Source organism: Malurus melanocephalus, unplaced genomic scaffold (assembly GCF_030028575.1).
Source record: "Malurus melanocephalus ecotype Western Australia unplaced genomic scaffold, MMel_1.1 scaffold_69, whole genome shotgun sequence".
Classification (NCBI taxonomy): Eukaryota; Metazoa; Chordata; class Aves; order Passeriformes; family Maluridae; genus Malurus; species Malurus melanocephalus.
Window position 1 is genome coordinate 2,615,189 of NW_026623301.1, and position 17,087 is coordinate 2,632,275.

The 17,087-nt window shown below is 41.8% G+C and overlaps 1 protein-coding gene across 1 annotated transcript; it reads right to left on the minus strand.

Annotated features, from left to right (window-relative positions):
• Positions 1–4,358: 4,358 nt before the first annotated feature.
• Positions 4,359–17,087, minus strand: CNDP2 (carnosine dipeptidase 2). Its single transcript, XM_057366646.1, has 11 exons — positions 16,964–17,087; positions 15,873–16,016; positions 13,537–13,699; positions 11,945–12,033; positions 10,822–11,022; positions 9,995–10,079; positions 9,273–9,433; positions 7,206–7,370; positions 6,551–6,692; positions 5,818–5,965; positions 4,359–5,391 (listed from the first exon to the last, which is right to left on the minus strand). The coding sequence occupies exons 1-11, from the start codon at positions 17,021–17,023 to the stop codon at positions 5,322–5,324; spliced, it is 1,428 nt and encodes a 475-aa protein (XP_057222629.1). The 5' UTR covers positions 17,024–17,087; the 3' UTR covers positions 4,359–5,321.

Below are 17,087 nucleotides of genomic sequence, written 5' to 3' on the forward strand. Positions count from 1 at the left end.
TGGTGACCATGGTGGAGCAGGCTGTCCCCCTGCAGCCCATGGTGACCATGGTGGAGCAGGCTGTGCCCCTGCAGCCCGTGGTGATGATGGTGGAGCAGGCTGTCCCCTGCAGGTGACCATGGTGACCATGGTGGAGCAGGCTGTCCCCCTGCAGCCCATGGGATCCACAGAGGGTGCAGAGATCCACCCACAGCCCGTGGAGGAGGGAGGTCCCCACTCCGGAGCGGGTGGATGCCGAGAAGGGGCTGTGTCCAGCAGGAGAGCCATGGAGAGAGAGGCCTTGCTCCCGAGATGGAACAGCCTGGCCTTGGGCCTGCACCCAGGGGACGAGAGACCCCACGGTGCAGCAGTTTTGGGACGATTTTCTGCCCGTGGGGGGACTCACGATGCAGCAGATGTGTGTGGAGTGCTGCTTGTGAGAGTGGAACCACACTGGAGAGGTTCACTGAGAATTGTCTCCCGTGGGAGGGACCCCATGGCAACGCAAGGGAAGGACTCCTCTCCCTCAGCAGCCACAGATCGATCCCGTAATGAACTGACCAACCCCACACCCTGAACTGACCAACCCCACACCCTGAACTGACCAACCCCAACCTTGAACTGACCAACCCCACACCCTGAACTGACCAACCCCACACCCTGAACTGACCAACCCCACACCCTGAACTGACCAACCCCACACCTGCAGTGACCAACCCCACACCCTGAACTGACCAACCCTGAACTAACCAACCCCACACCCTGAACTGACCAACCCTACACCCCGAACTGACCAACCCCACAGCCTGAACTGACCAACCCTGAACTGACCGACCCCACACCCTGAACTGACCGACCCCACACCCTGAACTGACCAACCCCACACCCTGTTCATCCCCCGCTGTTTTGTACTGTCGGTGGGAAGGGGGGAGGGAGTGGGGAGAAGATCGGTGTCTTTGAGGGTTGTATTTTTAGCTCTCATTCGCCTCCTCTGACTTTATTAGTAATAAATTCACTTCATCATTTCAGTAGTGCCTGTTTTGTCCATCAAGCATTTCCTCCCTGTTCCTTATCTCAACTCATGAACCCTTTTGTTAATTTTTTTCTTTGCTCTTCTCTACCCAGTGGTGATGGGGGAGAGCGAATGAGCAGGTGTTGTGAGTGCCTGGCTTTTGGCCAGCATTTTAAACCACGACACTGGAATTTCTCCCATGCAGTAACTTTTCCCCTTCCTAACTGCTGTCACAGAGGCGCTGTCTCTGTCACTGAAGGGCTCAGCCTCACCAGGGGCCGGTCTGTCTTGGAGCCCTCTGGCACCGGCTCTGTTGGACATGGGCAAAGCTCTGGCAGCTCCTTACAGAAGCCACTCCTGTAGCCCTGCCTTGACCAGAACATTGCCACACAAACCTGGTACACACAGACAGCCTGAGGAGCAACTCCATGGTGGGCATGCCCGTGGAATTACACAGGACAGCTGCTTTTCCAAAATAGAGCAAATCACGATAACAGCGATGAAAAAAGCTGCTCAACTTTGTTATTGCATTTTTCAGTCTAAAAGGGCAGAAACGTAAGAGGCCATGAGCTGCCTCTGTGACAGAGAAGACACAAGCCTGTGCAGAGAGAAGACTGGATACTGCCTTAGTGTCAGTGGGCCTWTTTCATTGGCATGCATGTTAAGTTTTCCTCAGGAAACCTCAGAAGCACTAAGGCTATGCAAAATTAATAGAAAGATGAATATTTTAAAGTACTAGAAAAACATGTCTCAGCATTCAGGGCTGTCATAACCTAACATCATGATGTAAAATGGTATGATCAAAATTACCTACTAAACTTTTCGGTGTAGCCTAAGAAGATTCTCTGAAGAATGATTTAAAGCCCCTGCATAACTTCATTAATTATCAGGAAAGTAATTTATTCAGATTGACTCCTCATAATGTAAATGCATATTTAACACATGAATGCATTATATTTTAATTGAATGAGTTCAGATAAGACTGAAAAAATGGCAATGTTTTTGAACGAGTAGTTTAACAGAATGAACAAACTGGAATACTTTATCTAGATTAACTCCATGTTATCTCCAATCCTCACATTGCTTCAAGGTCAAGATCACAAAGCTGAAGCTCTTGAAATTTTGATTTAGTGCATCTAAACTCATTTTGGTTTACCATAATCTGTTTTGAAAGTTAAAAACAAGTTTCAAATTTAGTTTCAATTAGTTTCAAATTAAGAAACATTGTACTCAATGAGCCTAAAATGGATTGCATCATAGTTGAAAATCAAGGCCGTTTTTAACATGCATGCTTGTGTTTCCCGGAACACAGCAAAATAAAGAAAAATCACATTTTAAATGGCACTTGGGGTGTATTTAGGCATAATAGCTTGTAATAACTCCAGCTGCTTTTTAAAGTGCATATTAAAATGCATTGTCTTGTGTCTTAGCAAAATCCATGACATCTAGTGAGCAATGAGGCCACAAGTCCACATCCCCAAGTTTGCAGTAGCTTCCCCTGAGAACTAGTTGTATGCAGCTGTTGGCTAGACAGCAGACACAAAATAACAGATACAAAGATACACATGCACACAACAAAAAGTAACTGCTTTATTATGTGAGGTTTCTTTTATTTACTTTAACAACCAGTGCATACATTTGTGTCAAACATACATTGGCTAAGAGATAGCTGTTTAATTATGAATCAGTATATGATTGGTATGTTTGTAAAAACTACAGTATTAGTAACGTTTATAATGGTCAGCCACCTGCATTATCAATTTTACATTCTAATCTCTTTTTCTCAAAGGTAGCTAAGGCCATAGTATTCTTCTTCCATGCAGGCTGTTAACACTCCCTTATGTTTCCCAGGACTCAGTCATACACGATAATTAGCTGAGTTTCAAATTTAAGACTTGTGAGGCTGCTTTTTGCCCCCACAGTTGTAAAATCCATGTTGTAGATCTTCTACATTATTGGAGTGGAAGAACTGGAAGTACAGGAAAGGAAGACTTGCTGACAGCCACATGCCACTGATCAAGAGATGTTCCAAACTCAACAGGTAAAAAGTGATGCAGTTTTGTGTGGGAAATGCCAAATGGCCTTTGCACACCCAGCAAACAGGGTTGTCAGGGCCTGTGCTTCACTGATGCATTTTGGTTTTCACCACCAGCTGACACTTGGTCATGTCAGACCCTTCTGCATTGCACAACAGTGCTATTATTCAAACAACTTGGGCTAAGCAAACTCCACACCATGCACAAGCACTCATGGATGCAGAAAGCCAGCTGCCTGCCACTACAAGTCTTCAAGAACCACGTTCGAAGCAGCCAGGCTACAGAAATAAGATGGCACCATGAGTGCCTTCTGCCTGCCTTGTTCACTGAGGCCAAGTACTACTGCTTCTGTGGTCACCTTCTGCAGGGACAAGAGAGGTTATGGCCAAAGCAAGCCCTGCTGTAGCAAGCCAACTGACACTGATGATTTCCAAACTTAAAATTACTCACCTAAACAAATCTGAAGACCCATGAAATCTCACTAAGTACCAATTACTTTAGGAACCTACTCCTGTGTGCTTAAATAGGCCCTGCATGCTGCTTGGGCCAAAGTCCCATTTTAATCTCATTTTCACAGAGTTCCGACATCCTCCCCATGCCGAAAGATTTCTGCTGTATACTCAATAGTATCTGTTTCTCAGCCTTTTCTACAAACCCCTTGTCCCCCTTTCCTCTGTTTGGGCCTCCTTCAAAATTCTGCCTTACAGTAGTTATTCAGCAAGTACAGGATCTGATACAATGTCTTCATGCAGAGCTTCAGCCAAATAACTGATTCTGAAGAAATTTGTTACAAATGCAATAAGACAACTATACACAGTTTCTGAACATAGTTCCCAACAAAATTCATAAACATTAACTCCCCAGTGTTTGTGTTCATCGCTCTCAAATAGACACAGGATGGTCTGACTGGATCCCAGCTGCAAGTGCAAAGGTTAATGGTACCAGATTATCTCCAGCCATCAACTTCAACGACAAAAGACAAAACAAGCTTCAGTGAGATCAAAAGATTTCCTAGCCCAGCAGGTGTCCACTGTTAAGTCTCCAGATCAAGCAACAGTGAAAACCAGGCAGAGAAGGCATTCCTCTGCCTTCTGCCCCTCAAGGAAGGAATCATACACACCTCTGTCAGTACACTGGACTGTACCATGCTCTCAGAGCAAGGCACCATCACTTCAAATACTTACGTACTTTAGGCTGGCAGTGCTGGTCAGGTAATTCAGAAAGTGAGGCCAATCCACATTAGCAAACATGCAAGAGGTTTGTTTTTTTCAACATAATAACAAAAGTGTTGGAGTTTAATGTATCCAGTAGAGTGCTTGAAATTGGATGTCAGTGCTACCTGCAACAAGTGATCTCTACCTGCTTATGCCTACAAATTCCATTCACTCACTTGCAGTATTATCAATTATGCTACAGTGTGAAGACATGCTTCACAAACACGAAATGAAACATTTTGAGTTTGTTCTCTCAGGAGAGCAGCATTTTCCCACATCTGCTTCAAGTCAACAACATGTTATGGAGCCAGACCCTGGGAATAAAAATTTGGATTACCACAACATATAGTCTGTGTAGCCACAGAGGTGTCCCTCTCAAGTTCCCAAAGCTGCTTTCCCTCCCAAGTCAATATTTAAACCTTAGAGACCAAGAGCCAAACTACAGCATGATTATTTGTTTAATTTTTTTTGGTACAAAGGCAGCTTTAAAAAAATGGCCAGTAGTCATTACCACAATGAAGTTTATTACAACCTGATTAAGTTTATTACAACCTGATTCCCTGCAAATTGAAAACTTGCAGACAGGCATAAACTGCAAGAGACAAACTGCTCCTCCAAATCATTCAGCAGAGACAGATGTCTTACTACAGTTTGAACACATTCCAGTGTAGCCCCGTAATCTTGGCTACTTGTTTCCAGGACATACCCAGGAAGAAGAACCTTAAATTGGTTGGCAGTTCTGTCACTGCTGTGGCTGCTTAAATTGCTGAGAGCAAACCATTCCTCTTGCTTTGCAGGAAAAGTAGATGAATACAGCAAACTGAAGTGATACAGAGGGGATGAAGAAGCAGTTCAGGACTGCTGACCACTTAACGAATAGTCTGTTCATCTAAAGTAAGCTTTTAAAGAAGTATTTTTGGTGCACTTTGTTCTTTGTCAAGTGGAACTGCCCACTTCCCTCTTCCCCACCAAAGTGGAATGTTGGTAGAAGAGGGGAGCAATCAAAGACTTGGTAATTGATGACATTTTGTGAGAAAATTCAGACTGCTGATCCATAAACCAAAAGATGATGTGTCTAACTTAGTCCTTCAGCTGGGAAACTTCATAGAGGTATGCACCAAGCATCTTCACCCCCTGGATGTAGTTGTACCTGCAAAGAAGAGTTTCCTTTTAGCAGTGTCTTCATTGAGCTGTATCTCTAGTAAATGACCATTCTGCAAAGCCCACACATCAATTCTGCACACACAACAAAGTCTACAGGAATTACTACTGCAGGTAGCAGGCACTACTCCCCAAACCCCTACATCTTCCTGGCAAGACAGAAACACCACCCTTGGGGGAGAGAGTAGCCAAGCTTTGAGAGCAAAGTACAAAACCTGCTTCTAGTTTCAAATGTATCACTTAAGAAATCAAGATTCAGCTACAAACTAGTTACCCAAACAGTCTCTGCTAGGCAGGATGGCACTTTGCCATCCAGAGAATTAAATTTAAAAGACTTCAGTTATTAGAGTTTTTCAGAATACATGCCAAGACCCATGGTAAACTGACCCAAGCACAGGGATAAATATTCTCTTACCTATTTAGTTTTTCATTTTGAGAGTGGGCACCATCATCTGCAGCTCCAACTGGAAGCAGCATGACATTCTTGCCTGTTGCTTCTTGAAACGTAAGGGTAACAGGAATGCTTCCTCCCTCTCTTGTCAGGTCTGGTTCAACTCCAAAAACTAGAAGAGTGATACTCTAGTCAGTTTGGAATTTATATTTCTTCCAATCAAGCCCTCATTCAAGCCCTCAAGTAACAGTCTGTACCAAGTGCTGGGCAAATCAGCCAGACTGCAAAGGCCACTGATGTGTGGAGCTTCCCCCCCTCATTTGTGGCGGAGTTTTGTCACCATCAGAGCTCAGTTCAGTTACACACCAACACTTCATCTGAAAACCTGTCTGTACTCCAACACAAGTTAGATTGGTTCCTGCTGCTGTATACAACCTAGCAAAACTGATTAACTGTGATGACCAAGCCTCATGGAATTTGGCTAAGCAGGTGATCTGAACTGACAGTCTCATTCTTATGCAAAAGCAACATCATGCCAGCTTGTTCCAAAACAGTAGAAATTAACTTAATATCCAGAATCTTTCCTTCCTGTACCTCAGATTTCAGTTTAAGCATTGCAYATAACATGCTGCTTTACTTAGTGAGCCAAAGTTATTAGATGTAAGTGCGTAACACTAAATATTCAGAAAACATGACCTCCCCAGTGTTTCAACAAGAGCTTTTCAATCCTACCAACGCCAAGTGAAAACCCACTGACCTGTCTTCATGGCCCTCCTACCAGCCATGTAGTGGGGATGGTTAAAGTCTGACACCCAGGGTTTTCCACCATGGCCTAAGTACACTTTGAATTTGTTAGGACTCTGCAGCTCTGCAAACTTTTTCTTCAAGTAGTCTTCAACCTGCAAGAAAGATTGAATGATCTTATCTCCTGTGAGCATTTGTATGAGCAGTGGAAAAATCCATATTCTAAAAGCATCTTAGGGTTTTGCAGGTCACTACAACTGTGCAGCAATACTTTTCCTATTGCTCTTATTTCATCGTATTCCAATGATGCTCTGCTCTGAAGTCAGAATATCTTCTTTAGGCAAGTCAACAGCGTATTGTAGAACAATTAACCAGTATGTCAAACATTCCTGCTTTTAAATATGCATTTCTGACAATCCAGGTGCCCTACAAATAAGTTAGCAAGCCCTTTTGAGTTTAGAGAAACTGGGAAGTCAGACCACCACAGTCTACCAGGTCACCACACAGTGACTGCCTCAGTTATCTTGTGTTGAGATGCAGAACAGGGAAGATGGTAGGAAAGTAAAAGAACAGAACGGCTTAAGAAAACAAAAAAATTTTCTCCCAAGACAAGGTGAACAAAAGTTTAGAGACACTAGTTAGGATAGCAGCAATCCATCTCGACATACATTCTTCGTTACTTCTTCAGGAGTCATGTTTGGCACAAGCCTGATTGAGAACTTGCCAATCACTTTCCTAGGAATCACAGTCTTGGCTCCAGAGGCTGAGAAGGCTCCTTCAATTCCATGGAGAGACAAGGAAGGGAATCTCCACCTGTGCATAAGGATCTCTCTCTGCAGAAGCAAAGAGATAAATGCAAGATTACATGAATTATTAATCCCTAAATTAATTATTTCTTCTATCTAATAAAGAATTTGCAAGAAACAGGTGCTTTCTCCTATGGAGAAATGCAGCTCATTCCGGAGCACTCGAACTGTTACTCCCATTAAGCACACTTTCTAATACAACAGCTGGATTCTCAGCACCTTAAGAGACTCAGCAGCTCTAGCTTGGCTCTCTCCCAGCGCTGAGGAACTTTCAGGACATAAGTACCATTTATAGGGTAGTGAAGCACAGCATGTAGGGAGAGTATTTACAGGAAGCTCTAGTCCCCCCGGCCTCAGGGTAGGAAGGTGCCCTCATCACCAGGACACTGCTTAAGTTCACACTTTCTAGAAGCCTCACCACTGCTCAGACTGAAGCTTATAGTGTGTTTTTCTTTATATCATCAGTTGTATTAAAATGTCTGAACTCCAGGCTGATTAGACTGACCACCCCTGCCTTCCAGGTACACTTCCTGCCTTTCCTCTCTGTTGCCTTGGACAGAGCTGTTCAACACACTGGATAACAAATTCAGTAAAGTTGTTGAGTTGTTCCTTGCAGACACAGGTACAGTGTCTCAGGACTGAATTTCAATGCAGAAATGCAGAAACTTAGAAAATTTTGTGTTCTTTATATTACAAGATTGTTTTTTTCCAGGTACAACCTGCTTCCAGCCTTCTCTCAAAGCATAGGTAGCTGTCACAGCTCAAATCTCTCAAACACATTTGCTTCTCACCTAGAAGTTACAGCCCTCTCTCCCTGCTCTTTCCTTAGCCCTCAAACCATTCTTGCATGTATGCAGCTTAGAAGTCCCTTAGCTGGAATTTCAGTTTAGCCAAGACTGAACAGCTTCAGTTCAGTATCACAAAGAACATCTTGCCAGCTCCTTCTTATATCCAAGCTATAATTCATCCATTAGTTTAAAGGACAAGGCTATATAAGGAAGTCCCATGTGCTTCCATTTGATATAAACCTGAGCATGTAAAGGCAAGGCTGAGGATATAAATTGTTATTTATACCTATTCGAGCTAAGTTTGAAGTCTCCTCCTRAGAGTACTAGGACAGAAGACAGACCTGCACATGTAAACTTGCCTTTTACAACACCTGTGTCTGCTTTTTATGACAGGAGATTTATTTACATCTACAGTTTTAAAATTAGTATGTAATACCTGTACCTTGTAAGATTCAATGCTGTTAAAAGCATTCATTTGGTGAGCTCCCAGGATGAAGATTTAACTTCAGACAGGAGTTTATTGAACTTGAGCCTCTTCAAAGATTTTGGCTGCCTAGTTCATGATTAGAAAACAGTTCTTGTTTGCCAGGTGTAGGAAGATGTTCAGCACGTCAGCCTTAAATCAACACAGCTGGGTTTCAAGCTGTCTTCTCACCTAATGAGCAATCATTTCTGTCTAACTACTTTATTTCTGCTAACTCATTGAACTTCCTACAGATGTAGAAAATCTGACATTTTGTGCACATTGCTATATGACCTCTGGAAAACTGCTAACATTCTTATTTAGCATTAAGAGAACAGCACTAATAAAGTTCTGTACAAGTTTGAAATGCTACTTATACATATTCTAAGGAGCAAATTTAAAGTTGTTGAGACTGCTTGAGTTAAACATGGGATAACCTAGACTAAGTTTTTAAGCACCTAACACTAACAGTTCCTCTGCAAAGTGTTAAGTGTGCAGTCAACCATACAATAGGCAAAATTATCTTCAAGGCATTCTCACCATTTTGAAGACATCAGATGAATCTTCTGCCTAAAAAAATTACTTGGTAACTACACACACATCCACAGAAGTTTGTTTCTGTCTCCTACTAATATAGAGAGCTTGATCTAAACAGGGTAGAGAAGGAGTGAAGCACACCTTTGCATCATGCAGGAGTCTTGCTGCTCCTACATCTTTTGCATATTCTGACAGGTCAAAATCAATCTTCTCATATAATGCAAGCTCCTCATCAGTAACAGGCGCCACCGCTTCATTAACACCTGGGATGAGGATTTTCCCTTTCTTGTCTACAAGAGAACCTGTAAACAAGAAACAACTAATATCAGTATTCAACCAGAAGTACAAGATATCATTGCTGGGAGCACTTTCCTTGGGAAACAGAAGTCTTGGCCTTCTGAAAACTCTGTTTATGTAATGAAATTCAAACTTTGTTTCCCAGAGCATGCACCACTGAGCATTGAAGACACCTAAAGAATTGCCTCTATCCAAAATGTGCACTTGCTTGCTATTGTATTTAATTCTACTGCTACATCTGGCTGGCTGCTTGAAGACAGGATCCCCAAAGAGTTGAATATCACATCTATAGCAGAATTTGAGAAGACAGCTAATTTAATTAACATGCAAATTTTCAGCAAGATTTTAGGGAAAGCTAAGAGTAGACAGACAACTTTTTGGCAAGACTTACGCCATATTTCTGTATCTGAGACATTAACTTTGCACACCTGGCAAGCACCATTTCACTGGTCTCTGCTTTACTGCTGCAAACAGTCCTCAGCAACTCCCTCACTAAAAACTCAGTTATGCTTTGATGGTTCTTACTCCCATTTAAAATGCATTCAGTGAAACCTGTTTTTTCTTACCCATTAGAGCAATGAGATCTGTCATGGCTTCATGCACTGAACCACCATAAACTCCAGAGTGAAGGTCTTTGTCACAACATTCCACCTGATTGAAGCGAATGAAGATTCAGGTCAATTTTAGCATGGAGATACTGTCATATAGGGAGAATGTTAGAACACCAAAGCCCAGCCAGAACTTGATTTGGCCAAGGGTCAGGGAGTGTACCCATCATTTGCTGAATGCAGAGGGTAACAGTGATAGCAGATGACAAAAAGGCAGATATTTAATGCCTTCTTTGCCACAGTCTTAATATCAAGGCCAGTTATCCCCAGGATGCCCAGCTCCCTGAACTGGAAATTGGTGACAGGCAAATGAGGGAAGCCTGTAATCCATGAGGAGGTGGTTGGTAACCTGCTCTGCCAATTAGCCACCCACAAGTCTATGGGCCAATATGGGATTCACCCCACTCCAGAGTATTGAGAATACTGTCAAACCATTCTCAATCATCTGCCAGCAGTCCTGGTTAACTGAAGAAATTCCAGCTGACTGGAAACTGGCAAATGCAACACTCATCTACAAGAAGGGTGTATGTGGATGTAGACATCTGCGCTATGAGACAATCCTTCAGTGAAGGTGCTGGCTTATCTTGCTTCACACATCTGAAAGCTATCCCACCCACCCAAGTATCAGGATAGTAAAGGAAGGACATTTAGAAAATCAGTAAAAGCCATTCTACATAAGTAGTCAATTTCTCATTTCCTGCTAAAAAAAAGTTTGAACTACCGCTCTTCTCCAGTGGAAAACTCAGTTTAATACTACTGGATTTGCAGTGTATTTCAGCACTTACCTCTATGAAGTAGTAGCAGATACCTCGTAAGCCATAAGTGATACAAGGCTTCTTCTTGCCCAGCCAGTAGTTGTCAGAAATGCAAACATAATCCACATCTTTGAAGAAGGTATCTCGTTGAGCAAAAATCAATTCATCAAGGCCTTCAGATCCTGATTCTTCCATACCCTCTAGGCAAAACTTAATATTTACCGGAAAGTCCTTTGAAATTAAAAACAAGAACAAATTAATCATGTGAAAACACTTGACTCCTTCAGCAATCAGTAATTTTCATCTGACGTGTTCAAAGCAGAAAAATAGACGTGGGTAAAATAGTTCCACGACAGTGGAATTTGTTAATTATACACAAACTGGTTTAAAGTTTGGACTGTGCTTACATTGAGGGCACTTATACCAACCTTCATTTGATGGAATTCAAACTCTTCCAAAAGGTTTTAACAGCTCTGAAACAACTTTTTTCCAAACCCCTTAACCGTGGGAACACAGCAGAAATCTATTGCCAAAGGTAAACCGCCAGGCAAGAAAAACTATTATAAACCACAGGATTTGCATGCCACAGAAAGAGCATCACAGCTACCCTGTCTATCCAGTCTATGCTATTTTATATACCTAGAAAGCAACTGAGAACTGGTCATTCCTCTCAAAAGTAATAGGAACTTGTCTTGCAAGATAAAGCAAACACTCTGAGCTATTTCTGATTGCACATTTTCTTGAACAGAAACAAGTAAAGCTATCAGCTTTAGTGTTGCTAATGTAACCTTCTCTTAGAGCTCAGTGGCAGCAAAACATTCAGATTTGATAAAAGCTAAACTAATTTGACATCCTTACATGACAGTGATCACATTTGATTATTCCTCCAGCTCCACATGCTTGCATATGTATTTTCCTACCTACATTTCATTAAAGGAAAATTGTTTAAAGTGCAACCCAAGCATCCACAAGACTAACTTGTCAGCAAGTCAACTTAACCCTACTAGAACAACACGAAATTTACAGGACTCTTGCATCATTCTTCCAATCAGCTGAATAAGCAGGCTTCCCTCCCAAGGGTTTGTGGCTTGGATTACATTTGTTGCTAGACTCAGCTGTGTGTGAAAAAGCAGAATATGTTTTGGGCACATACCTGGTTAGTTTTTTGATAAGCCTCCAAGGCATTTAGCCAGGCAAGCACTGGACCTTTGTCATCTGTTGATCCTCGCCCATACAACTTTCCTGTAGAAACAAGATACAAATTAACCAGTGAGGAAAAAAAATTAGCATGAAGTTTCATCTCTTGCCTACAGGAGAACACTTTTCTTCGGATAACTTTTTTTAACCCTAATTCTATAAAAATTTTAATCTCTGATTCTTCTGAAGAAACAGTTATACATCTCTTTTCACATATCCTTGCAAGTGGGATAGGTACAGGACTGCAGTAGTTCTCCCACTTACAGAGCTACCCCACCTCTTCCCCCAGCTACTCCCTCAGTAGGAATTTAATATAAGCCTGGAAAAAACATACCTGCCTTATCCTTCACACTAACAGAATTTTCTAAAAACACCGATGTGTACAGAAACAAACTCCCTTCTTTTAACAGAAATTTATCAGGTATTAGCATCAGTTCAATAATTCTTTGTTTGAAGAGTAAAAATTCAGTAGCTATTGACAAATCACTTCTCTGGATTCTCCAGATAAAAGCGGATCTCTCTAGAAAGGAATTTAGTCAAAGACAAGTTTCACAGGTCACAGGGAGCTCCCCAAAAAAGGTAGCACATAGGATCACAGAGTTATCACTGCAACTCAGAGCTGTGGCTACAACCCCTCAGCACCCCATGTAACCAGTGACACAACTGGCCAGACAGCTTGCAAAGGTAGAGCCATTGGTGAATGACTCCTGCATGAACAGGCTGTATAGAGACAAGCTCCAGCCTGAGGCAAGTCTAAGTCTTGTTAGCAGATGAGATAACCCAACTTAGTAACCTGGACTCTGCTGCCTATGACTAAGTGCCCAGGTAGAAGAACTAGTTAGCACAGATACTCCTTTTTCTGGCAATCATTAATGCTTACACAACACAAGTGGTTAATGTCCTTCTATTGATATGACCTTTGACATGAACACGACAAAGTGAAACAAAGAAGAAGTTAATGGTAGCATCAGCTTTAAATAGAAAAGGAAGTTTTAGGCTTCTTGACCACTGGCAATGTTGTTTCAATAGGAGATGGTACACTATTTCTTCATCCCCATTTATGAGGCACTACCTCTGCAAAACAGCTTCTGTAGTACTCACAGTAGTACACTTAAACACAAGGCAACCCAGGGAGGCTACTGTGCCACTCCTGTCTCCAGGCATAAAGAAGTTGTGCTGTGTATTTTTGCTCAGTAATAGTTCAAAACTCCTGCAGTCTGACATGACCTTACAGGCTTCAAGCTGTGAACAGCACAAGAAATTAGTTCTAAAAAGCTCTCTGACAACAAACAAGCACCATGGAAGGCAGCAGTTACAGCCTGGACTATCAGAAAAAGAAACAACTCCAAAAGCAGCCAAGATTTTGCAGCTCAACTTTTTAACTATTCCCCCACCTGCACATTTTCATCTCAATAGTGTTAAACAAGCACCCATACCAGTTCTTGCTCTACTTTACCCTTTCAATCAATGGCATAGCTTTGGAACAATTGAGGAATACCACACTTGTTACAGAATTGTTCATCAGTTGGTGAAATCCACTGCACTTACCATCTCTTTCCACCAGTGTGAAGGGTTCGCTATCCCAGCCATCCTCTAGTGCTGCTGGCTGAACATCCAGGTGACCATATACACACACCGTCTTTTTGCATGGATCTGTGCCCAGTGTTCCCAGGACAATTGGTGGTAGGGGGATCTCTGATCCATCAGGCAGCTAGAAATAGGAGGGCAGAAGTTTTATTAACATGTGGAATGTCAGACAGACATGTTTTTATCAGATAGATTAATTAACACTATCGACATTATTAGAGTAGAGGCATAGAGAGCTGAACAAAACTAAGCTACTTAAACTGATGGCCAGAAGCAGGGTGCCAAAGAAGGTCTGATGGCATCATGCCAGTAAATTTCCTGACAAGTCCTAGTAACAGCCAAAATGTTCCAAGCCACTTAGAACTGTTAGCTTTAAAGTAACAATCCGATATCAGATTTTAGCAGGGCAAGCTGACTGCATGCCGAACTGCCATATCTAATGCTGACCTAAGCATAAGTGATAAACTCCATTCACTATCACATTGTGTTGCTGCTGCACTTTCATCCTGTCCACAGCATAGCTCTCTGGACAAAAATTTCCTGGTATTGCTAGTTGTAACATGTGCCTACACCCAAACAAGATCAGCATAACAGATCTATTTCTCTGTACCAGCCTACATTGTTAAGCTAAGGGCAGGGTAATGCTGATAAACTCGGTTCAAGAGTTTAACTTGGCTTAAACCTTTGGAATACCCCAAAGCAATTATAACATGCTATTCCCAGTCAGCAAGTATTTTCCCTTCCGGTGAACATGTACTTCTACACACTGTTCAGCAGATCAAGATCAGCTTTGACTTTTTGCTAATATGGGTTCCAAGCTCCAATTTTTTATCAACAGGTTACATGGTCCTTGGCCAACTACAGTTCTACGTGATTAAAGCACTACTGCAATTTACAGTAATCAATACACAACAAACTGCTGTGCAACAGTAAATTTGATCTGACAAGTTCAGCTGCTTTACAATGTCCTTCACAGATACAGCAGCAACATACATAATGTGCTGACTAGCTCTCCATACTTAATATAAAGCTGAACACTGAAGCTAACTTAAATCCATCTGCAAGAGTTACCTAAATAAAAATTAAACAGATTAAACTCTAAAATCAGTTCTTGTTACCAAAAAGTTATAATGATGAAAGAACAACTTGGTCTCTGAATTAAGTTAAATGCTTTCGATGGGGTTTTAGGCTGTAGGCAGTAGCAGAGCTAGAGCTATCCTACAGATTTCCTCCCAAGTCAGCCGTTTCCCTGCTGGACCTGCAGCTACAAACAAATGTAATCCAGTTGCCAAAAAGCAAGAATTGCTCAGAAGGTTCCCATAAACACAGATTTCACTGAGCAGTCTTTCAGATCCCATACAAGGATGATCTCTCAAAACTAGCAAACATTCCTGTACAAGATTTTTAACGACACTATCTAACAATTTTGGTGTGGGTCTTACTCTGAAGCACTGTGACAAATGTAATACTTCTGAAAGAGATCTTTTGGAAGACTCACTGAAATTTCAGTCAGTATCTTTATAGTCGATGACTCTAAGGACCAGCACCAGCCTCTTGTTAAAAATGTCTAACATTTCTGCTTGCAAGTGCTCTGTTCTTGTTCAGTTCAAAAAGTATTTAAAATACATTGAATACAGTCCAAAATATAACTCAGCATCCTTAACTGGGTCCCAAGGTTTACTGTAAACAAATACTTTTAACACAAATTTCAGACTGTGTGACAGGAAAGACATGATCCTACACCCCAACAGGCTACCGGCCTTCTAGGCCACTGCCCACAGGACCCTTGTGTGGTGATGCTGACCAGACATCTGCCACTCAGATTTCACAAATTTATCCTGGACTGCAGGATAAACTGAGCCACTTGACCATAACCTGATGGCAATCTTCACTTGGCACTGGTGATTACACCACCTGCATGTCCTAGACTTAATCTAAAAGTGCATCAAGAAATTCTCATATAATTCTTATCCCTTTTGTTTATCAGTAAAACTGAACAGCTTGAATAAATAAAATGGGGTAACATTCCCATGCAAGGGGTCTGCACAGCATGTTGGATGCTGCTTGGATGCCTGCCAGATGCTGCACAGCTTGGGAGTGCCAGTATCTGCAGGGACATAAGAATATCCATGCTATCCTCTTTCTTTATAGCATTAAGTCCAACAAACAGCATTTTAATGGAATCTAGGTATCTTTCATACTGGGAACATAAGAAACCAGCACCTTATCAYACAAAATACCTTGTCTTCTAAAGAGATTTTTTTTTTTACTAAGCTGACATGGAGACACTCACATACCTTTTGTTTCCCAATATCCATAAGTTTGGTGRTGCCTCCCAGGCGCTCAATATCCTTGGCAGCAACCTCCATCATGCGTTTGATTTCACCCCTCTTCTCGGGCCATGCTGACACACTCTGGATTGCCACCCACTCAGCCAGGCGCTGGAGAGATGGAAGAGCCACAGGTTTTACAACAGGCACCATGCAAATACCACACCTTGTAATTCAACAAACACTGGTTTCAGTCAAGCGCAAATTGAGGCAAATCAGCTCTGTTCTCTGCTCAAAGAACTTTAACCATTAGTATTACTCTCAAAAGCTCTCTAAAAGCTCACTCCCCTACAGCAGTCCCTGCAGTATGGATCAAAGTCTACATATACATTACAAAGGCTTAAAAGTAGGACAGTTTGTGCTTATTGGGCTCTTACAGTTTCTGTTATTTAAGTATCCAGAACCAGCTAAAGTCTTTCAGGCCTCTTGAAAAGGCTATTTTAGCTTTTTTCCCCCCCTCCATGTGAGATCAGCAAGAACAACTGGCAGAAATCAAGCTGAACATTGGGCATAGTTCCTGAGTTCACAGTGCTGTACCACTGATCCCTTCATGTGAAAAAGGGATTACAATACAACCTGTAACTAAATAGCAGGTCAAATAGCAAAGTATCTCTTTGAAGAGGGCACCCTCCCTCTGTGCCCTAGCATATATCAATTTATACAAGAAAGCTTTGTTCCAACCTCATTTATATTATTCATCATCTCCCATCTCAAAAGGGAAGAAACCATAAACCTAGTTTGGCATTCAGGAGCCAGTGTCAACTTCTTGTATCTCTAAATAAGTCACATGTTGCACTATACAGTAATAGATCATTTCTTAGTAAATCTACCATGGATATTTAAGTTTTTGAACTGAACTATGACGGAACTGAAGTAACAGTTTTCTGACCTGACTCAAATCACTCACACCTGCTGCCTGCTCTCCCCTCTCTCCCATTATTTGACATTACTYTAACACTGGGCATATTATATAAATGTAACAACAAACTTGACACTGACCTAACTTTTAATATCCTATTGCTGCCCATGCTGCAGGACAAAAYTCAAAGAAAGCTTACCTGAACATAAAGGTCCTGATGTTCATCAATGTATTTAAAGAGGGTATCAAGAGAAGACATTTTTGGACTAGTTTTCAGAATAGTGTTRCTGAAGATTCTGCAACAGAAAAATAATTTAGCCTTC